Source organism: Boleophthalmus pectinirostris, unplaced genomic scaffold, assembly GCF_026225935.1.
Source record: "Boleophthalmus pectinirostris isolate CB_2022bp ecotype Guang Dong unplaced genomic scaffold, ASM2622593v1 HiC_scaffold_3, whole genome shotgun sequence".
Lineage (NCBI taxonomy): Eukaryota > Metazoa > Chordata > Actinopteri > Gobiiformes > Gobiidae > Boleophthalmus > Boleophthalmus pectinirostris.
In genome coordinates this window covers 7,907,792-7,931,701 of record NW_026571299.1, presented here as the reverse complement: position 1 = coordinate 7,931,701, position 23,910 = coordinate 7,907,792, and the positions used below count along the sequence as shown (strand labels likewise).

General features: G+C 41.7%; 1 protein-coding gene across 1 annotated transcript; it reads left to right on the top strand.

Annotated features, from left to right (window-relative positions):
* Window positions 1-2,201: 2,201 nt before the first annotated feature.
* LOC110167682 (uncharacterized) lies at window positions 2,202-23,899 on the top strand. Its single transcript, XM_055160087.1, has 25 exons — window positions 2,202-2,216; window positions 2,400-2,594; window positions 2,773-3,163; window positions 4,905-5,311; window positions 7,186-7,247; window positions 7,330-7,371; window positions 7,443-7,492; window positions 8,748-8,776; window positions 8,914-9,027; window positions 9,282-9,407; window positions 10,997-11,113; window positions 12,304-12,434; window positions 13,431-13,918; window positions 15,291-15,324; window positions 15,491-15,554; window positions 16,176-16,245; window positions 16,628-16,704; window positions 16,797-16,919; window positions 18,345-18,469; window positions 18,621-19,043; window positions 19,188-19,235; window positions 19,343-19,790; window positions 19,868-19,925; window positions 22,918-23,027; window positions 23,668-23,899. The coding sequence occupies exons 1-25, from the start codon at window positions 2,202-2,204 to the stop codon at window positions 23,698-23,700; spliced, it is 3,780 nt and encodes a 1,259-aa protein (XP_055016062.1). The 3' UTR covers window positions 23,701-23,899.
* The last annotated feature ends 11 nt before the right edge of the window (window positions 23,900-23,910 follow it).

The following is a 23,910-nucleotide window of genomic DNA, read 5'->3' as shown; positions in this document are numbered from 1 at the left end:
GCTGGTGTTTGTTTCTTTCAGCACAGAAAACCATGGTTCCAGTCCATAATGTGGTTTTGTCTCTTGTAATTGCCAGATTTTCCTGGTCTACACCTTATCACAGGAGATGGGCAGTGTTGGGGAGTAACAGATTACATGTACCGGAGTTACGTAATCAGAGTACAAATTATGAGTAACTGTATTCAGTTACAGTTACTGTTTCCATGAGTGGTAATTGGATTACATTTACTTGGTTGAAAGAAATGGATTACACGGCGCTATTTTCTTGTTTTCACATTTTGGACTAAACCAGGACTAAAACCAGGTCTAAACCAGGCCTAAACCAAGTCTAAACCAAGTCTAAACCAGGACTAAAGCAGGACTAAAACCAGGTCTAAACCAGGTCTAAAACAAGATTTAACAGGACTAAATCATGCTGCGTGGACCGTGTCTCCTCCTCTTCTATCAATAATATTTTTAATTTGTTTAAGTAAAGTCTGGGCTTTTCATTTTCTTTTATCAGACAAAACATCTTATGTTACGATATTCTAGTCTTTGGTTCTCTACAGCAAATCAAGTAATCCAAAGTAATCAGATTACGGTACTCACTTTAAGTAATTTAAAGGATTACGTTAGAAACTACATTTTGGTGTGTGTAATCTGTAATCTGTAGGGGAATACATTTTAAAAGTCACCTTCACAACACTGGGGATGGGACACTCGACCTACTGTGAGCACATGACAACATCTCAATTGTATTTATGATTAAAAATGGAATGAAGATTCTACAGTGACGTTCAGAGGTCCAAACCCATCAATACTAATTATTAACAAGTGATTACTGTTTCTCTTTTCCACTGGAGTTTATCAATGATCAATAGTTAATTTTATTTTTTTATTCAGGTTGTAGTTCTCCTCCTGGCCGGTTGGTGGCGATGCTCCGTTCACTGTCTTTCCTGGAAGCTAACAGCTAGCGTTGCTAATGTGTTAGTTGCGCGTCTGCAAACAGCCTTCTCTTTCACCATATTCTTCGATTATCGCCTCTCTAAATCTCTCATCTGTCGCATGGAGCTGCGGCTCGTCTGTCTGTGCTCTAAACCGACACAGTAGATCCAGGTACATTTATTGCATGAGATTATCTGCTTTTATTGACGGCGTGTTTAGCATTTAGCAACATTAGCTTTGAGAGAGACGCAGACTGGACAGACTTGATCAAAGCTGCAGGATCCGGTTTTATATCAAATGCTTTGTTTTACACGGTGTTTTGGTTAAAGGGGCGATCAGGTTTGTTTGGCCTGATGTTGAGAAATCATCAGACTGACGGGGGCCTGCAGTGTTCCTAAAGTAAAAGTAAATTCATAACCCCAACCCTCACACTGGCCCTAAAGAGCATTCAGAGGAGGGGGTTATTACACTTCTGTGGGCTATTAACTGATAACATATAACATAAAGCATTTTCAAAACATACCCCCTCTTTAATGGTTTCATATGGAATGAATGAGACATTTTATGTGCAAAGATGCTCCAGACTGGAGCAGTTTCCTGTGCAAATATCTGAAGAATGGCTAGAATCAGGCGCATAATTTATGGTTCGTGACTTTTGACTTTTGATTCTCTTGAATTGTTGGATGTTGTATTTAACGTCAGTGTTTTGAGAAAAGTAGACGTTGTTGAAAAACAATATCAATCCAATCAGTCCAATCAAAAATGCTTCCATGGAAAATGTACTGTATATATTTTATCTGTATGTAACTCATCTGTTTTGTCTTGTTTGTTTTTATGCACTTGGTTTATATTTTTATATGGACAAGTGTTGAAAACTAGAACTTGTGCTAAAACACTCAAAGCAATGCATCTGGCTTGTCTAATGCAATTGTGATGTCCTTAATAAACATAAAAAAAACAAAAAAAAAAGTTTTGCATTTAGTTTTTGCCTCACTGTTTGAAGTTTTAATCCCAGAAATTAGACTATGAACTGAATATCAACAAATCCTTTCAAAGGGGCCCTAAGGGTTCCTCCTTCAACCCAAACCATGCAGTGTAGGTCAAATCCAGCTAGACCTGGAGATGGGTCCTTGTGCACGGGACGGTGCGCTCACTGCTCCTGAGTAGATGCCTCAGTGGGACTGAAGGACGGGTCAAATGCAGAGGACAAATTTCCCTAGGGGGACACAGACAAAAAAGTGTACCGTAACCTACCTCCACCTTTTGGGTTAGAGAACATGCACTGGAATATAGTCAGAGCACAATGGATAATTTCTCTTAAGAAGTCTATGGATGGAAATTGATTCAGTGAAATAATACAACATACTACTACTACATACTAATATTAATGCTGCATAATACTACAAGTACAACTGTAACAAATCTGCTTACACTATAACATGTAGTAACAATAGGTTTCCCATATTTTCTTCCAGATTGAACCAGCGTTCTTTGTGACACCGCCTTATAAGAGCAGTCATGTCCCACCGCTTCAGACCGCCCCCTGTGGACACAGACCGGCGCCCGTTTGCCCGCGGCATGGCCCCGGGCGCAGAGCGAGGAGGCAGGATGTTCAGAGGGCCCCCTCCTGGATCCCACCCGCCTGGAGCCGACTCGCCCTGGGGAGTAAGGTGAGAGCAGCGCTGCAGTTATCCTACACATAGACTGTATAAACAGTGGACTAAGGGAGTGAATATGTCATACCGAGCCTGTAGAAAAAGGGCTTTGATGTCTCTTTGGTCAAATTGGAGTTTTAAAAATCCCACTTTGTGAAAATGACCAATAGACTTTGTTGTCTCCCTCCCACAGATCTGCCCCGCACAGGCCTCCCCCCCAAAGACCTCCTCCCCCCCCCACAGACCTCCTCCCCCCCAAAGACCTCCCCTCCACAGACCTCCCCTCCACAGACCTCCCCCTGAACACGACTGGTCGCCTCATCCTCCCCCTCCTGAATCTGATTGGCCGCCACATCCCCACGAGCCCTCTGATTGGTCCGTGGGCCCCCCACCTGCTCCTCAGTTGTCCGCAGCAGCAGAGGGCGCTCTGGGGGTGCTGAGCAGCTGTGGTCTGGACGCTGAGGACCTGTCTGCTTTGGCGGAGCTTCCAGAGGATTTACTCACACTCAAGTCTCTGCCCCTCCTCCTCAAACAGATCAAAGGCCTAAAGAAGGACCCAGCTCCGCCCGGATACCTGCCCCCAGGTAAGGCCCCCATTTCATCTGAGGCGACAAATGCTCAGAAGGAGCACGTGAGATCAGTGGATTAGTTAAACATGTGGATGATAAATTTAGATTATTATTTCTCCTAGAGGTTAGATTATTATTTCTCAAAGGAAACTATTATCATTGTGCTGCACAATAGTTGGCGCAGGGTTATGTCCCGGACTGTTCAGTTAATCAAAACTGAAAAAAAATCTAATCTCCTTTTCAAATTCAGGTTAGTGGATAGATCTGCTGATGAAAGCCAAGTCCTTAGACCTGGTTTAGCACTGATAGACCTGATTTATTCTTGTGTGATGTGTTTTTTGGTTAGACCGTGTTCTAAAACATGTGGTGTCTCACTCAGAGGTCTGATGGGTCAAATGGGTTTGACACACGGGGGCAACAGTGAGTAGTGACAAAAGAAAAACAAGACCTGGAGTCTAAAATCAGCTTCATTCCATAATATATCACAAGCAACATTTTTACTTGTCACCGAGCTGAGAGAGAGTTTAGCTTAGACAAGTCTAGAGATCAACCAATGTGTTTTTTTCCATGGCAGAGCTCGATATGTTGGGCCGATTGTGGAAATTTTAACCAAATTATCTAATTTGAATTCAGTACAAATGCATTCACAACCATTTTGCTATGAACTCAAAAGTAGCTGCAGTAACTTTTTGGTGTTCAAATGAGCCTTATGCAAATATCCTTTATGCATATTCAGGCTGATACCCTAAAAACCTCAAATATCAGCCTTATATACATCTCTAGACTGGTCCCACTGGAAATCAATGGAGAAGTAAGGACTTCGCTTCCCGTTTGTTGAGCCCATTAAAGTCATTTTAAGATTGTTGGTTTAGCATTTTTTTAAACTGTCAAATGTAATGTATTTCTTTTTCACAAAGGAAAACTCTAGCTTATTTCTGCTGGCTCAGTGATTGGAAAACTGATCCATTAAGTCAGAAAAAAATAGTGTTCAGACTGCTCATTCTCCACAGAAGTGTAATGCATTTTTCAGTCATTTTCACAGGAGTGTTGGACTTTACAGGTGAGATCTAACCAAGATCCAGCTCACAGATTTAATATGGTTGAATAAGAAAAACGTAAAATGGATTTGAATTGCATTCCCCTGTCAAAGTGCATCTGGATAAAGGTCCACGTTCCTCCCCCTGTACGTGCAGTACACAGGCAGGACACCAACATCACTGAAAATCTGTCAGTCCGCAAGTTTGTCACAAAGGAGAAGGAAACTCTTTGACCGCCCTCGGAGCGCAGAGGCTGGGAGACCTCACATCTGGATCTGTCTACTCTGCTGGGATCAGAGCTGATGGATTCATGTCAAAGAAAGTGGGTTTTGGACAATACCAGTCATTTTTGGCAAGTATTGCAAAGTGTACTCTTAAAAAAAAAAGTATAATTGTCAATGGTAACATTCCAAAACACACATTTTGGTCAATTTAGGAAGGAAAAGAAAAGTACTTTTACAAAGTGAAGGACTTTTCAGGAAGGCCTGCAGAGTTCTGTTTTTCGTACATCTGGATTTCTCATTCAAGAGAAAAAGGTGACGAAAGTAAAAATATCCATTGGACAAAACTGTACAATGGTAAAACCTCTGTAAACGAGCAGGTAAAACTTAAACCTGTCCAGGATTTGGGTTCAGTAACTAAGTTCAGGTCAAGTATGGTAAGTCCGCTGCACTTCTCAACACGGCATTGTACTTTCTCTTCATTTGTTTCTTCCTAAGGCCGTACCCCCATGCCACACTACGATCAGTCAAAGACTCTGTATGCAGGACCCGCCCCTAGACAAGATATGGACCAATCACTGAGCTTGTATCATGACCCTGGCCCGTCAAAGGCAGATTTTCCCCCTGCTGCCCCCGGTGGATCCTCCTTTGTGGTGGAGTACGGACACTGCGCGGCGGCTCAGGACACGCGCTCGTCTCCGGAGCGACCGCGGCGTTCCTCTCCGGGCTTTACGCCGCGTGGATCAAAGGAGTTCGGACGATCTGTGGAGCGCACGCCCATACTGGGAGCTGTTAAACTCGCCTCTATGCCATCGGAAACTGAGGCCAGGGACTTCCATGGGATGAGCCCTAAATCCTTCCCGTACTCCTGCTCTATCTGCGATATCACCGTACTGTCTGACTTTGTAAGTACCAAACGACCGAACCACACCTCGCACTGTTACAGTAGGGATGCAACGATATGGTTTTCCCACGATTCAATACGTATCTTGATACACGGGTCACGATATCGATTAAATTTCGATACGTTTCAAGACACAAAAAATCTCATTTAATTTTTTCTGCTAATGAGTCCAAAATAATAACACTATGATGTTAAAGAAACATTACATACAGTACATTGCAATGAAAATAAGAACCGTACTTTCTCAGACTATTTTATATAATATAATTATATAATAGCCTACTCTTATTATAGACTGTAAGAGAGTTACACTATCAGACTTTTCCTTTTTTGATGATTTCTTTTCCTCCTGAGTCTCACTGCGTCTGCGCCTGTGTCTGTGCTGCTCTGTCCTCCAGCAGAGACACAGCAGCTCCTCCCACACTGCCCCCTACAGTCTGCGACACACTGCGCTCTCCCATTCTCTTTCTGAACACCAAAAGTATGTTATATTACACAGAAATGTCTCAATAGACCGTTTTCTGAGTAAAACTTAGCAGACAGTCTGAGAAAAAGATCACGTATATCATGAGTCGCGTATAAATACAAGCGCATTTGATTTAAAGTCGATGAAAAGTCAAAAGCGATTGTTAAGTATTTAAAAGTTAATATCTATAAAAGTGACTGAAATATAAAACCCACCTCTGTTAGAAGATTTCAGCTGTAAGTCCCTATGGAGCTGTTTTCCTGCCGCATCTGAGAAGGACGCTGCCTTAACTGTTTCTCTCTCAGACAAAATAAATGACAACACAGCGCGCATGGATGGACACGTGCGTATCGACACTTGTTTCGAATCGTGAGACCAGTATCGAACGATTCGATATTATAGTGAATATCGTTGCATCCCTTGTTACAGTATTTTCTTTCAATCTGACGATTATGAATCTCAGTTCAATATGTAGATGTTGAGAGAGGTGATAGTCTTAGATCTAGTGCTTTGTAAACACTCAGATGGTCTGATAATTATAAAGAAAAGAAAAACACAGCTGTTCTGAGACGGACTTGCACAGGTTTAGTTGTTCTTATTGTATGTCGTGTTATACCCAAAGACTGCAGAAAGAAGTGGACTAAGGGAGTGTGATGTCGCTCATAGCATTCAGCTCCAGTCAAATGAAGCTCACCAAGGCTGGCAGTTATAGGGGTAAATTTGGAGCCAAATTCCGCATTAGGAATAGAAACTTATTTACTAACAAAACAGTAAAATAAAAACACCAGGATAATGTATAGTGGGTTAATATGAATATTTTAAGTCCAAAACGAAGATGATGAAGCTCACAGCAGCAGTTACAGAGACAGGGTAACAATTTTTAATGTAAAGTTGGATTGGAGTTGGAGTCTATAGTTAACATAGCAACCTTTGGGGAAACTCTTCCATATACGGCTTCAGCTATTAAACTTTGTGCAGTTCTTTTATTGTTAAACTATATTTCTACTTATTAAGCTGAAATTCTACAGCATTTCACACAAATCCCTCCTCCAGACACAAACACAGTGTTAAAAGCTCTATGATGGTTGGATTCAAACATATTTTAGTGGTTTTATTGGCCCAGAATGATTTATTGAGATGTCTCCTATTGACCTGTTTACAATGTGTTTTTAACATGCGTATTTGGGGAAGACAGTACAGCAAATTACACTGAATAAATTTACTGTAAGTGAAATAAAATTTGTAAAAATAGCTGAAGACACACACAGAAGCAGCAGTTAACCAGACAACACTAATGCAACCATCATTTATGCATAGTTAGTTCTTCAAGCTTAATATTTCAGGAGAAGTTTAGTTCATGTTTTAATAATGAAAATATAGACTTTAATTTGAGTTCTTTTTGGTCTTAGGTCTGGACTCAACACGTCACTTCCACCCTACATGCAGACAGCCAGCTCACTTTAATGCAGAGGTTTGTTTGATTCCAGTGTTAATGTTTTCTCTTAGTTTGACTCTTATTCATTACACTACATTATATTGTGTTCTCTTTATAGATTCCCAAGTTGGGACTGTCGTTTGTCTTCTGCTTGCAAGAGGTAAGGTTTTTGCAATTTTATCTCAATATGTAAAAATGTAACTTGAAACTAAAAGCTTTTTTTTCTTACAGTGATTCAAAGCAGCCAAAGGAAACGGAAAAGAAACCAGTAAAAAAGACCAGTAAGAACTTTTAATTCAATGAGTATTTATTGGAAGTTGTAACAGTAAGAGCAGTTATTTTACTTTGGAGTTCAGAAACAGGTCTCATTATTTATATTGTCATTGGCCATGTTTAAAAGCTGCAGGGGTTTTACCTGTGACGCAACAATCCTGGGAAAATTCAAACCATACATTTTGGACATAGCGTATTTTTCGGTCTATAAGTCGCTCCGGAGTATAAGTCACACCAGCCAAAAAGTGCGTAATGAAGAAGAAAAACATATATAAGTCACACTTTTTGGGGGAAATTTATTTTATAAAATCAGAGACCAGGAACAGACATTTCATCTTGAGAGTCAAGTTCTAGTAAAAACAATAGAAGAGAGAACAACAGACTGTTAACGTCACATATGAACAGTTCTTCAGATAAACTATAACATAAACAACAGAACAAGTTTAACAAACTCTCCATCTCACTCCAAATCACTAAATCCATTCAATTCTTCATCCTCGGTGTCACTTCTGAGCAACTCCGCGACCTCCAGAGGTAAACAGAGCGCCGCTTCTTCTTCTGTGTCGCTGTCGTCAGACTCAGCATCAGTTCCAGTTAGAATTATTCCGGCCTTTCTGAATCCCGACAGGATGGTTTTGGTGTCACTGAAGTCCAGGCTTTGTCCATCCATCCAGTGACTTCCAGGAAAGTTTCATGGTGCATCCTCCCAGTTCCCGTGAAACTGTGTTCTCCATCCTCACTTTCCCCCAGTCCCTCACAAGTTTCTCGCTCACTCCAAACTTTCTTTCTGCTGCTCGATTACCGTTTTCAGCTGCATATTTCACAACATGCAGCAGAACAGAGGCTTTTTGTGCAGGAGACATGCGCAGTAGAACCAAGTGACAGTGGTACAGGAGGAACAGGAGCAGCAGATACTCACACTTAAGACTAGAACCTCTCGCCGCTTCAGTGTGAAAATTTTAACATACAAGTCACAGAAAACACCCAAACCATGAAAAAAAAGTGTGGCTTATAGTCCAAAAAATACGGTAAATAACACCTACATAACACATTCACATTTCAGTTTTTAGTCTTTATTTTATTATTTTTTTAAGGTATAAATGCTGTTTTCAGTCTCAACACTGGTATTGGTTAATATTGTGAATCAGCAGTTATTTAAAGCCATGTTTTTTTTTTAGTTTGTGCAGTAACAGTACTTTTACATCCTGCCCTCCTTTGTCACAGTGTTTAAAGAAATCCTTTTTATTTTTTTTTATTTTCCAGAGAAAGAAACAACCACAACTTCAAAAAAGGTAAACTTCCTCCTCAGTTTTTTTAATTCTCCTCTAAATGACCTTTTGAGTTCCTGCACTCTTAAACACCACGTGCTCCACCTCCTGAAGCCCACATCTGACTCTTCTTTTTGTTTGTTTTTCGTTGCTTGTTGCAGTCGGCCAAAGTGGTTTGTGTGAAGTTCCCTCCGCAGTCGGTGGACGAGACCTACCTCCGGGAACTCATCGGAGAATTTGGGGAAATCGTGCACGTGGCCATGTTCCCTTCACTGGTGAGTGTGACGTGACCGGGGCTGGTGCGGCTAAACGAGGGCTCAGAAAAAAAAACAAACATTTAATCTCCAGTTAGAAGAAAACTAAAACTGTCTGTGCTATGTGAATATTCGCTTGTAACAAAGGTAAAAAATGGAAGGTCACGAACATGGCGTATTCATCTCTATAATCTTTAATATGCAGTTGTCTGGGACCTCCAACTTTTAACATCTTTTTAAAGTGAAATCTTCAAACTTATCCAAATGTTTTACAGGGTTTTGTTGAGCTGCAAACACCAGAACAGGCCCATTGTATCATCGACCACTTCGCCAAGAATCCACGCAAAATGAAAGATCAAGAGATGGAGTTTACAATCTCCACCACCTTCAACTTCCTACAGGTGAGAACTTCAGCTCAGGGTTTAATGAAGAGATGGGTTCTTCTGTCTCTTGAACATTTCCACTCTGCTTCATAATGTCTGACTAAACTGTTTTGTCCAGCTTTTGCTTAAATCCCGTTTTAGTCCTGGTTTAGACATGGTTTAGTCCTGTTTTAGACCTGGTTTAGACATGGTTTAGACATGTTTAGTCCTGTTTTAGACCTGGTTTAGACATGGTTTAGTCCTGTTTTAGACCTGGTTTAGACATGGTTTAGTCCTGTTTTAGACCTGGTTTAGACATGGTTTAATCCTTGTTTAGACCTGGTTTAGACATGGTTTAGTCCTGTTTTAGACCTGGTTTAGACATGGTTTAGTCCTGTTTTAGACCTGGTTTAGACATGGTTTAAGTCCTGTTTTAGACCTGGTTTAGACATGGTTTAATCCTGTTTTAGACCTGATTTAGACATGGTTTAGTCCTGGTTTTAGTCCTGGTTTACACCTGGTTTAGACATTGTTTAGTCCTGGTTAAATCCTGGTGAAACCCTGGTTAAATCCTGTTTTAGTCCTGGTTTAGACATGGTTTAGTCCTGGTTTTAGTTCTGGTTTAGTCCTGGTTAAATCCTGTTTTAGTCCTGGTTTAGACATGGTTTAGTCCTGGTTTTAGTCCTGGTTAAATCCTGTTTTAGACCTGTTTTAGACCTGGTTTATATTTGGTTTATACCTGGTTTTAGTCCTGGTTTAGTTCTACTTTTAGTTCTACTTTTAGTTCTGGTTTAGTTCTAGTTTAGAGACATTTGCCCACGCTGCATAAGGGAGGAGGTGCGGTCTGTAGAACTAAAAGTAGAACTAAACCAGGACTAAAACCAGGACTAAACCAGGACTAAATCAGGAATAAAACAGGATATAACCAGGACTAAACAATGTCTAAACCAGGTCTAAACCAGATCTAACACCAGGACTAAAACAGGATTTAACCAGGACTAAAGCAGGACTAAACCAGGACTAAAACGGGATTTGAGCAAAAGCTGGTCATAACAGGCATATTGAAGGGGGCGTTTGTGCTCTTGAGGCCTGGTCCCCAACGACCCACGACCCGGTACTGGTCCCCTGATCTAGAGGCTTTTTAGGTAGTTTTTAGGCCTTTTTTTTTTTTTTTTACAAAGTTGTTCTGTAGTAACTTGAGGGATAAATAACAGCTAAATAACACACTTAGATCAGTTCTTTTATTTTTGTTTAAAGTAAATAAATTTCTCTGCACTGGTGTCTGTTGATATCTGGCATCGGCAGATACTTAAAGCTGTATTTGTATTGAAATCAGAACTGAAAAAGCAGTTTCGGTGCGTCCCTACCATGTGGTTAATTCAGCTGAGTTCAGGATTTTTGTCCAGATCACCAGCAGGATCTTTACAGTTTTGAAAGGGGTTGTACCCAATGTTTATGTAATAAATTTAGAAGATAGGAAAGACAGAAAGCTTTAATATAGAGACACTTTTCTAATGAATGACTCCCTTCAGTTTTCAGTCCCGGGGTTTCTGTGGCACCCTGAGGCGGGGGTGTGATGATCATGCAGCCCCAATGTTGATTTGATGTTTGTGTTTCTTTTGTTCCAGAGTTCTTTCGTGCTGAACTTTCAACCTGTCCCCTTCGGTAGAGACGGTCAATCTGACCTCCTGACGGTCATCAAACGCTTTGGAACGCCTCGCTACACCATGTTCCTCCCGAAGACAGTAAGGCTTTTATTTTTATGTTCTTTTACAAGTGTTTGGCTTTCACTTCAAGGCAGGTGTCGCGTACAGGTAAATGTTGCTGGAAAATTAAGTTCAGTGAAGGCTCCTAGAATGAATGAACAATGAATGAATAATGGTCTTTATTTGTCAATTTCTTCACATGTACATACAAAGGAATCAAAATTGGACCTGTCACCCCATCCGTACATTACAAACATACAATACAATACAATACACGGGGATGACTACGAGGACTGGACCGGGAGACAAATAGCAGATAGGACTAAACACTGCAGCATAACATGAGGATAGAGGCGGAGAACGGCCCCAAACCATGACACTTAACTGGGGCATAGTATGGTAGTGTAAAAAAAAAAACTTTAAAAAAAACACCTCCGCACATCAGCACATAGTCAAAACACAGTACAAACATTTCACGGGACTAGTGCAAGGTAGGGGAGGGGTGTGGCGTTACCCCAACATAGACAAGTGCCACCTAGGCGGTGGATACAACAGAGGGTGCAAAGTTGCGAGGGGTTGGGTATTTGAGTTGATACCGAGCAGTTTTGAGACCGGAGCTGGCTGGGGAGGGTCAATGAGATCAGATTCGTGTTGTTTGGGTTTAGAGCGAGCAGCTGCTATTTCAATTTCATAAGTAAGTAACTAAGTCTTTATTTATATAGTGCTTTTCACAGACATTTTTTTTGTCACAAAGACACTTTACCGAGCATTACATTCAGCATTATTCATTCACTCACTCTGTACCTGGCATTGCTATGCATTTATCATAGTGTTCTTCTGTAGCAGTAGGTCATATTTGGTTTTCTGAATACTGAAGAAAATGCAGTTCAGACAATCCTGGTTGGGCCTTTTAATTAGATGGAATCAAACATTGAGAAATTCTGTGCCAAAATCAGCCGTTACATAGTTTTCATGTTCATTTTTATGAAGCTATTCAGTTGTGATGCGAAGGGGAAATAACAGTTAAATAAATATTGGATCTCTGTGTAATAATTTAACTGTTTTCTAAGGAAATAAGTGTAATTTTCTGTTCCTACACTGGTATTGGGAATCGGGCAGATACTTAAACTCAAAGTATTTTTACCGGTATTGGAACAGAAAAATCTGCAACGATGCGACACTGGACCTAAATGAGCAGAGCCTTAGATCTGTCCTGTTGTCGTTTTTAGATGCAGGCCTATGTGGAGATGCAGAACGCAGCGGACGCTCACAAAATGGTGGAGTATTATGCGGACAGTTCTCTGAAAATGAACGGAGTGGACATCAAAGTGTCCTTCTCCCAGGAGTTCAGGACTCTGGCGTGAGTTCATCTCTTTTATTTCTTTTAGTCAGACCATTTCGTAAGTGGCTTGTATTTACCTTGTTTCAGCTGCCACCTTCAGAACCATTAACTGTTGTAACTGAAGATAAGATTAAAGGAAAGATATTACACAAAATTGAGTCTTGTGAGATTTAAGCCATGATAGAAACCTCCTCAAAAACACACACACATGTTTGAGTAACCCTTTATTATTAGTCCAACTTTTACAGCTAGGCCTGTAACGATAACAGATTTTGCTGGACGATTAATTGACCAAGAACTTTATTGCGATAAACGATAGTATTGACATTTTGAGACCAATTTCAACTAATATAATAACCATGGAATAAAAATGCAATTACACCCTTTCAAAGATTAAAAAACTTTACTTTCTAAAGAACATTTAACACAGGAAGTAAGACAACAACAAAAACAGCCTAAATAAAACAGTAACTGTTAACATAACAGCGAGGACAAAAATGCACTTGAATAAACCACTGTTGAACCAAACACAACCAAAGCAATAAATAAAATGGATTATTAAGTCTCTGTAACAAAATTGCCCTTAAAAGTGATTTTAGTCACTGACTTACATTGGAATATTTTGTCTCATCTCTGTGGCTGCTGCTGTGGCCTCGTCATTTTGGTCATTTAAATGTTCGTATTAACGCATATTATCTGCTTGATTTTAGTGAAAGTGTATGGAGTTTAAAAACACAGTGGAGTACTTTCTGTATTACCACGGCACGACAAGGTGTAAGAGAGTGTTTTCTGAGAGAACTGAGCCTAAATATGCAAGATTTGTGTGTTAAACATGTGTGAATGAAACAAAATACAACTCCAGGTATGTTTTTGATGAGAAAACAACATTATAACATCAGAAAATCGTGTAACATGAACCCTTTTAAACTTAAATTGGAGCAGGGTTAAACCACCCGGACAAAACTCGGGCTGAACTCAAACCGTGTAAAATGTAACTCCATGTCGTGTTCTTAGGCGCTGCGTTACGGCAAAACCTTACGAAGATGACGACGTGAAAAAATCTGAAGAAGAGCCAAAACCGAGCAAGAGCAAAGAGGAGAAGCGGCGAGCGAGTAGAAGTCCCGCCAGAGAACGCCGCCGCAGCCGAGGGAAGAGCCACGGCAAATCTCCAGCGAGAAGCGTCCGGTCCGTGTCCTCTGAGAGACACAGGAGAGAGAGGAGCAGTGCGTCCAGTGACCGGCACAAAGACGAGTCCAAACCTGTGTCCAAAACCGAGTCCGAGTCCAAACCGGAGTCCAAGCTCGAGTCCAAGCAGGAGTCCAAACTGGAGTCCAAACCCGAGTCCAAGCCGGAATCCAAACCCGAGTCCAAGCGGAATCCAAACCCGAGTCCAAGCCGGAATCAAAGCCCTAAGTCCAAGCTGGAGTCCAAACCAGAGTCCAAGCTCGAATCCAAACCTGAGTCCAAGCCAGAGTCCAAGCCCGAGTCCGAACACAGCCCAGGTGACACTGCTACGCTTTTATCATAGGATAGAAAATCTTCACAATACAATCCTGTGTCATTATTGGTGTTAGTTTTGTTTTTTTTGGTCAAACTAGACTCTGTTCAAACAAATCAACACCCAAATAAGGCTGAGCATCATAAAGAAGTTGCCGATACGATAACTATCTCGATACATAGGCCACGATACGATGCAAATCTCGATACAGTGCACTTCTGATTTGATTCGATACGATTCAATTCAATAAAAAAAAAAAAAAAAAAGGCTAAATCATGGCTGTGATACTAAAAGTCTTTGTTAAACCACTTCTCGTGCAAATTTCATATAAAACACAAACTTTTTAAGGCAAGGCAAGTTTACTTGTATAGCACAATTCGTACACAAAGTAATTCAAAGAGCGTTACAAAATAAGAAATACATTAAGATCACAATAAAAAAAATCGAAACATAAATAGTCATCATAAAATTTAAAAGAGAGAGAGACATTAATTACATAAATTAGAGATAAGAGTGCGGAATGAAAACCTTTGAGTCAAATCATTCATCAAAACAGTGAAAATATCAAATGTGTCGCAAAAAACTGTTTCTTTCCTCTGAGCAAGTGACAAAACTGTAGCGGTGTAACAAAATAATTGAGTAAAATTTACAAAAAAATACTCTTGGTGATATATCGATACAGCAGCTCATGATATCAATACTGTATCATCACATTAAACGATACGACATATCGATATTTTGATATTTTTGCACACCTCAACACCCAAGTGAGATGATTGGACAAGAGAGAAAGCAGAAAACAAGACAAGAAAAATCTGATATAAACCAAAAATTATAATTCTCCCTCAGCCAGTCTTGTGATAAATTGTGACTTATACGTTGAGCCGACATGTTAGTAAAACAAAACCAGCACATTAGTAACAGCTGCTTCCTTTTTGTGTCCATGCACAAGTGAAAATCAAAACGCTTGATATTTCCAGCGCCTAATATATCTAAAACGAGCCAAACCCACAGGTTAAAGCGCGGTGTAGAGAAACAAAGAGGTGAAATAAGTGCAGAAAAAAATTGCAATAAACCTGAGGTAGTTTTGTGTTTCTTTTAGCTTTAGCCACAAACAGAACTAAATGTCTAAAGTACCAAGAAATACATGAGGTTACATCTGTACTGACTCCAGTCTTTCATGATGCCCGGGAGTTTTCCTATAGCCGTGTAAAGGTGCAATGTGTAAATTGCATGTAAGTTGCATTGCATGTATCTATCTTGAATTTACCTCAACTGGGGGTTTTCTTGTTCAGAAATCTCAGTTTAGTTTTACCTTTGACTGCTGCACGTGTCCCACATCTGAATGTAGTGTGTGTTGTGTTTGTTTGTTTCAGAGGCAGAAGCTAAGCAGACACAAGATGCACCCAAGTAAGTATGAACCTGAAGACTTTCTCTCAACACCTTCAGTCTGTGGTACAAGAAACAGGATCAAACAGGACCAGCCTGTATTAGTAATAGTAACATCTGTAATATCTGTAATAGTTCTGTTTAAGTCAAATCCACATGTGATCTTTTCTTTTTGTGATCTCCACAGCCAATCAGGAGAGGACAGTGACATCGAGGGCATGCAGGTGGTTGGAGAGCACATAGACGATGAGGTGAGCTCTCAGTAGTACTACTATTAATACTACTACTACAGGGGTGTCAAACATACGGCCCGGGGGCCGGATCCGGCCCTCCAAGACCTTTAATCTGGCCCTTGGCTGATTTTCTACTAAAATATTTAAATTATATTTTCTATTAAAATATTAGTAATTTTCTGCAGTGCTTATCATACCAAACGCTCTTAAAGGACGATCGTTTTGACTGTTGACCGTGACACCCTCATCAGCAAAATGACAAAAATGAGAAAAGTGGAGCCGAGTGCAGGATTTTCCAAGAAAAAATGACTTATTCTTATTTACATACAAGTTATTGTTAAAACATTGTGTTGAAATTGCATTTTTCTTAAAGTTTCAGGTTGTTCATAATATTATAATATTTTGTAAAAGAAAATATTCTAAAAGATTACTGTAATAGATTTGCATTTCTCTGCACAAATATTTTAACTTATTATTATTTTTGGAGTTTATATGCCATGAGTTTTCTGATCCAGCCCCTTTGGAATCAAAGTAGGTTGGATACGGCCCCCGGACCAAAATGAGTTTGATACCCCTGTACTACTACCAGAATATTTTAACATTGGTGAAATCTAATTACTGTTGTTGACATTTGTGTAGAACACGGACTGCCCTCCTGATCTGAGATACTGCATCACTCTGGATGAAGTCAGTGATTCTGAAGAAGCCGGTAAAAAAACGCATCTGCCTTTTATTTAAATCTGTAAATCAGACTCTTCCTGTGTGAGGAGTGACATCAAATTAAACTAAAAGCTCAGTGTTCTCCTGAAGACTCCACAGTTACAGAGAGGCTGCTTTATGCCGGGGGTCCACTGCATGATTCTAGCTGAAGTGATCACTTCTGCTGATCTTAAGTCGTGGCTCAAATATAAATAATGAGTAAAGCCTCCCACAGCTGCAAGAAAATGAAAGTTTACTTAAAAAAAACAAAAAAACTGAAAGTCAAACAATGACGTTCCTCAGTCTGCTTTTCCTCAAACGTTCAGTCTTGTTTTATGTCAGTGTATTTACATGTACGAATCCAGTGATCTATATTGAAATGTGTGTTGCAGAGGCTGAGGCTGAGGCTGAGGCTGAGGCTGAGGCTGAGGCTGATGCCGATGCAGATGCAGAAGACGAGGATGAAGATGTGAGTTTGTCTAACCTTTCTCACCTGGGTTTAGTCTGTTCTGTTCTGTTTGGGCCGTTTGAGTTTGATGTTCTGTTCTGTCTCCTCTTCAGTCTCCTCGAGTGGTCTACATCGGGAACCTTCCTCTGTGCCAGTACTCGGACATTCAGTTCATAAAGATGGTGAAGCTGGTCTATAAACCCGTGCGTTACTTCATCAACAGAAAGCACAGAATGGTAAGAGTTGGGACTGCAGTAGGAGCAGCAGTGCTCTGTGTAAGACCTGAGCAGCACCTGGGTCTCCTCAGACCAAACATGTTGTAATATCTAAAACAGGCCTGGGTATCGTTAAGAAGTTGCCGATACGATGCATACCACAATACACAGGCCACGATACGATACATGTCTCGATACAGTGAGCTTTCGATTTGATTTGGTATATTTCAAATCGATTTGATACGGTTCAGTAAAAATGATGGATAAGACCCCATCCGCACTAGTTCGTATTCAAGTCGTTTTCGTTGTGGATGCAGAGTTCGTTCACACTAATCCGATGGAAAACAGCTCCAGAGACGTGACGATCTGGTGCCGGCAGCTCCCACGACGCGGCACGACGCCTGAAAACGTTGATACGCTGACTTTAGGAGCTCTAGGCGCGTCCTTATTGGACCACGTCACTGTGACTTGCTCCTTCCTGTTTCTCTGGGTTTGTGACATCGATCATGTGGCGCTACTGTGGAAAACAGTTCAAATAAACCAGAAACAAACGGGAAACATTCAGTAACAACTGAACCTCATTATTGGTCCACGAAAAGACTGTTTTCACGCATGGCATCTTCCTCGGCTCAAAATCTGCTGCTGTAACTTCAGACATGATGCTCCAGTTTCTTGTTTTTACCGCCCACGTGACGTCGTGACGTCAGCCTAGTCATGTGACTAGTGTTTCAGGCGGTTTCATGTTACTGTGTGGATCATGGCTGGACACAAATCATTTCCGATAAGGTGATACAGTGATTCGTTTCAGTGTAAATGTAAACTAAACCATGGCTGTGATACTAAAAGTCTTTGTTAAACCACTTCTTGTGCAAAGTTCATATGAAACACAAACACTTTAATCATCAAATGTGTTGCATAATTCCACTAAACAAGCAACAAACCTGAAGCTGTAACAAAATAATTTAGTAAAATGCCAATCACAATATCACGAACCCAGCGAATCAGGAAGGCACAAGTCACAGGGACATGGTTCATTAAAGACGCCACGAGAGCTTCTACGTCAGAGTATCAGTGTTTTCAGGCGTCCACACGGTGCTGGATCAGATCTGTACTCAGATGAATTCGTGGGAGCTGGAGGCACCAGATTGTTCTGTCCCTGGAGCCGTTTTCAATCGGATTAGTGTGAACAAACACTGCATCTGCAATGAAAACAAGTCAAATACTATAGAGATGTGTATCATATCGTGGCCTGTGTATTGAGGTATGTATCGTATTGGCAACTTCTTATATACCAAAAAAATACTCTTGACGATATATCGATAGAGCAGCCCACGATATCAATACTGTATCATCACATTAAACGACACGATATGTCGATATTTTTGCACCCCCTGAGTCTAAAACCAGCTGTGTGATTCACTCTGACCTGCTTCTCTGGCGTTTCAGGGCCTGGTGGAGTTCAAGAATCGACGTCAAGCTTGGGACTTTGTGGCCAAAATGCAAAATTACGTTTTCGGGGGATCTTCTATCGATGTGTTTATATCCAACAAATACAACAAACTTCCATGGGGGTAAGACTAAAACAGACCAGGGACCAAGACCAGACTAGGACCAGACTGGGACTGGGACCAAAACCAAAGACCAGGGACCTGAGACGAGACCAGAGAGCAGAGAGCAGAGAGCAGCCCTCAGCCCTTTAACACCGCGTCGTGTTTTTCTCAGGAGGGGAGTGGAGTACGACGAGTTCGGTCAAGTCATGAGACATTTCAGAGTCGGAAGTTCTCCCCTACGTGAACGTGGCAATCATCTCCTCGCCCAACTGGTCGCGAGCCGGGCCGCTCACATGTACCCGAAGGTCGAAATCAGCCGGTCTCCACGTCGGAACAGAGACACGTCCAGAGATCGATCCAGGGACAGGTCCAGAGGGATTTCCAGGAATAGGTCCAGAGACAAATCCAGGGACAAGTCCAGGGACAGACTCAGAGGCAAGTCCAGGGACAAGTCCAGAGACAGGTCCAGGAATAAGTCCAGGGACAGGTCCAGAGACACGTCCAGGAATAAGTCCAGGGACAGGTCCAGGAATAAGTCCAGGGACAGGTCCAGAGACACGTCCAGGAATAAGTCCAGGGACAGGTCCAGAGACACGTCCAGGAATAAGTCCAGGGATAAGTCCAGGGACCGGTCTAGAGACACGTCCAGGAATAAGTCCAGGGATAAGTCCAGGGACCGGTCTAGAGACACGTCCAGGAATAAGTCCAGGGATAAGTCCAGGGACCGGTCTAGAGACAGGTCCAGGAATAAGTCCAGGGATAAGTCCAGGGACAGGTCTAGAGACAGGTCCAGGAATAAGTCCAGGGACAGGTCCAGAGACACGTCCAGGAATAAGTCCAGGGACAGGTCTAGAGACAGTCCAGAGGCAAGTCCAGGGACAGGTCTAGAGACAGGTCCAGAGGCAAGTCCAGGGACAGGTCTAGAGACAGGTCCAGGGGTAGGTCTAGGTCCAAATCTGCGGACAAATCCAGAGAAAATAACAAAATGGACAACGGGGAGAAACCGAAGAGTCCTCCACCTCCAGAAAAAAACGAAGCAAACGAGGAGGGGAAGGAGGAGCCCGTCCCCGCCGCCGCCACCGAGGACGAAGACGAAGACGGCTGGGTGGTTCATAAAGACTTGGTCAACCAAGAGGAAGAGGAGTGTTCAATGGTCAAAATCGAGAACGTAGTTTCGCTAAAAGATCTAGGAGAGCAAAAACCGGAATCGGAAGATGTGGCTGAGTCAAAGGACGAGACGAAAAAAGTGCAGGAAGAGGAGACTGGAAGTGAAAGAGGGAGGGCAGCCAAGAGGAAGGGAGATGAAGAGGAAGAGCCCGGACGGGAGAAGAAACTCAAACAGGTGAGGCACAAGTGGACTCATGCTCTGCTCAGAGACTGTTCAAGGACAAACTAAAGCTCTAGTGTTTCTTCTTCCAGGACTCCACGTCAACAGAAGGTGGCGATGCAGAGACGAAAGGACCCAGGAAGCCCGTAGGTCAGTAACGGCGGCAGGAGTTTTAAAGGGCTCATATTGGGCTATTTTCTGATTTGTTATAATGTTGTTTTCACGTCAAAAACATGACCTGGAGTTGTGTTTTGTTTCGTTCAGCTCAGCTCTTCTCACTGTGTTTTTAAACTCCACACACCTTCACTAGAATCATTTGGATAATTTCAGCCAAACTCTACTGAATTAAAGGTAAAAGGCAGCTGTTAATGACCGATTCATGACATCACAAGGTGGAACGGAGCATTTTGAGATATGGAGATGTAGACAGACTGATAGATTCAAACCAGGAAGACGTTTGGAAACATGCGATGACAACTTTCGTCGGGCTCTGTTCACAGTATTAAGTCTGACAAAATTTAGGAAAAATGAGAAAATGTCCCAGTTTTCTTTATCTCCATCTTCACTGTAGCGTTCCGTTATGTTCGGCTCATCAGATTCGTTTGTACACATCTTTTACACGCAAATTCGCCTCTGTAAAATGAATCTTTCTAAAAACTACGGCTAGAGTGGAGATTCTGGAAAACTACGGTTTGTCGTTTGCGTGTAAAGTGGGGCTGTGCTTATATGATGACGTCTGAACAGCATCTTCACTTTTCATTACGCGTTTAGACGAGTGTTTTCGGGAGGAAATCTGCACGCATACGGTGACGCAAAAGTGTGTGGAGTTCGACTGGGTATGCATGCCAGACGGCTCGGTGGTGATTAGGGATGGGCATTCGATGAAATTTTCTTAATCGATCGTCGGAAGAATTAACGATCGATTATTGATTAATCATTAACGTTTTTATATTAAAATGATCATCATTATTATTACTATCTGCACGACTAATCTGCATAAATAAATTCAACTTTACGACATATAAACCGTAACGACTCTAGAGCCACATCAGCCCGTTTGACATTATAATGTGTTTCTCACAGAAACGAAACTTAAAACCGCATCTTCAATTTGCATAAACTAAGCGAAGATAAAACTACAGCTCTTCTGGCTGATGCAGTTCAACTTCTGACATGACTCAGTGGAATAAAGGTTAGTGTGACCAGATTTGTGTTTGTCAAAACCAGGACAGCGTACGGGGGGAGGGAGGTGGGGACTCGTCATCGACATTGAGCGACTCTCACCTGGTAAAACTTTTTCCCACTGGACACTGACACATATGTGCTGCTTTATACACTGTGCACATGGACTCACACTTGTCCCGAACGCAACGGAAAGTGTGGAATTTCTTGTACAAATCATTGTTAAATACACATTTGTGCTTCGGTACGTTGCAGACTGACCCACTGTTTGTGTCTCGCTCCTTCTGATGCAGAGACACATGTACACAGACCTGTTTGGTCACACTACACACAGCAACCTACATTCGGTTTGTGGATTAAAATGCACGTAATCGATAAAATTCTTAATGATCAATTATCGATTAATCGACTAATCATGCCCATCCCTAGTGGTGATGTATGTGAGGTAAACCTGTACGTGACCTGAGCAGATCTGACCGGTGTTTTGCGTCTTGGGCAGTGTAGATGGAAACACTACGGCAGAGACTATTCAACTTTTCCACTCTGGAGGGTGGTTTTAGATTTTTGTGTTTTTAAGGCCCAAAAACGCCGTCACCGTCTAAACGAAAGGCACTTCTGATAAAATATTTTGTCGTTTTTACCCACAAGTGTTCTCATGTAAACAGACCCTAAGATAAACAGTTTTAGGAGCTGATGCGCCAGAAGTGCGACCAGTGTTTCCCTTTTGATGATGATGATGATGATGAAAGATCAGAGCAGCAGTCACGTCTTCTGGTGAAACACTTTTCATGTGTTTCATTTTCACACACAGCTGATGTTTCATATCCATGACCAGAGATGCATGAGGTCAGAGGTCAGGAATTTTGCCACTTCTTTAGCAGATCTGTGAAGAGGCGAGCCCACTCAGTACTGCAGGTTTTTCAAGGTATTTATGAGTAAAACTTACAACTGTAATGAGATAAATGCTACAGGTCTGGCCCATAGAACTGTAATAAAATCTGAACGTGAACCCAGGATGACGCCATATTGTTTTCAGTGTCCTGTGCTCAATGGCGCACAGGCCTAAGCAATTTTGCTCTTGCGCATTTACGTCCTCAGTCCAGTCGAGCTCCTCCCTCCGTGTGACGTCTGTATCGTGCACGGTGTGGAGCGTTTGGACCAATCAGAGCGAGAGCTGCTAGAGCGGAGCGAGCGCGGGCTCAGAGCGGGGCGAGGCTAAGTAACATTCAGGCGCTTTGAGGATTTAAATATTTTAAAAAGTTTATGTTGTGAAAGTAGAAAAGAATCTCAAAAAAATCCGACCTTTGTGAAAGTTGTGGATGTCCTGTCAGCTGAACACGGGCAGTTTGAATTCCCAAAAAAATACATTGCGCTCTATGGGAGAATTCTTTCTGGGCCCCATATTCCCGGGAGCTGCAGTACCTGAAACGGCCACTAGTTGGTCTCGAGCCAGAACAGAGGGGGAGGGGCTTATCCAGTTTATATTATAGATCCATGGTTTGAACATACAGGTGTAGTTATGACGGCGCTCGATGGTGTATTTATGTGGATCGATGTAAACGAAAACTTTTTTGAAAACGATGCTGTGTGCACGATGTTATTTTGGAAAACAGAGGGAGGGAAATATTTGTTTGGAATCATCCTGAATTTGGTATGTTTATAAACAGCACATACACATTCAGTCTTCATTTTACCGCTGATCACAGTTACTTCAGTGTGTTTTATCACAGTCGGTCGGCGAGTCCAGTGTCGGGAAGTTGTCATTGCCTGTTTCCAAACGTCTTCTCGGTTTGTGACGTAACGTGAACATTAAACGTGTGTGAATGAAACAAAACACAACTCCAGGTCTGTTTTTGAGGACGTGACCGAGTACAGGTGGTGGCTCTGGGGTGGATATTACAGACTGTGGTTCGGTCCGAGCGGGTGTGTGACCTTGTGACCTTCTGCTCTTGTGTTTCAGGGACCGAGTTTCTCCTGTTTTACTGCGACCTGTGTCATGTGAAGATTTCTGATGAACACGAGGCCAGAGTCTCCCACTGCAGCAGCCAAGAGCACTACCTCAAATACAAGGTAACGCCAGAACTGCTACTGACAACTCCTTTCTCTTCTCCAGTGTTGGTTGTACTAAATGAATGAGATAAATAAAATTGAGCTGATACAGGGTCCTTTTCACTCGGCAAACACCGTTAATTTGGAGCAAAGTGTGTTCAATGTGTAGGATAAGATCACCTCTTCAACACAGGAGAACTCATGACGCTATTTTCTGCTCTGATATGTTGTTTCCTCGTCACAAACAGACCTGGAGTTCCGTTTTCATTCTCAGGTTTAATGCACAAACTCTGCAGATTTAGGCTGAGTCCTTCTCTCAAACTGAAAACACTCTATTCCATTGTGTTTTTAAACTCCACACACCTTCACTGGAATAATTTGGATAATTTCAGCCCTAGAATTAACGAAATCCAGGGCTGTAATCTAGGTACAAGGGAGCTGCTAACTTGAAAACCACCACTACATGACATCACAAGGTGGAACAGAGCATTTTGAACTTGTAGACGGACTGGTAATAAAGGATTACTCCATCTTCAAACACGTGTAAATGAAAGGAAACAACTTTATAAAGGGACCTATAAATATTGTCCTGTACATTCTGGCATTGTATCAGTATTAGTTTTTTACCCAAATCCTGTTTTGTTTTTTGTTTTGTTTACAGGAGTTCACAGGAAAGGATCCATGGAGCTGCTGAGATGAGACTACATTACCCATAATCCCACTAGAGCCTTCACACTTACACATCACGCCTTTTATTTTTAGCTTTTTATTTTGTTGTACATAAGTTGAGTTTGGTAGTGAATTGTCCATTTGCCTGGTGACTTTTTATTGTACTGAGTAGGTGAAATGTTTTGTGTCTTGTGCTCAAACATGAATAAAAACATTAAGATGTACCCGCCCATTT

What these genes read in the sequence shown, in the direction of transcription:
- LOC110167682 (XM_055160087.1), top strand. An exon ending in GAAACCAGTAAAAAAGACCA is followed by an intron (nt 7,493 to 8,747) that starts GTAAGAACTTTT and finishes TTTATTTTCCAG; the next exon opens with AGAAAGAAACAACCACAACT. An exon ending in CCACCTTCAACTTCCTACAG is followed by an intron (nt 9,408 to 10,996) that starts GTGAGAACTTCA and finishes CTTTTGTTCCAG; the next exon opens with AGTTCTTTCGTGCTGAACTT.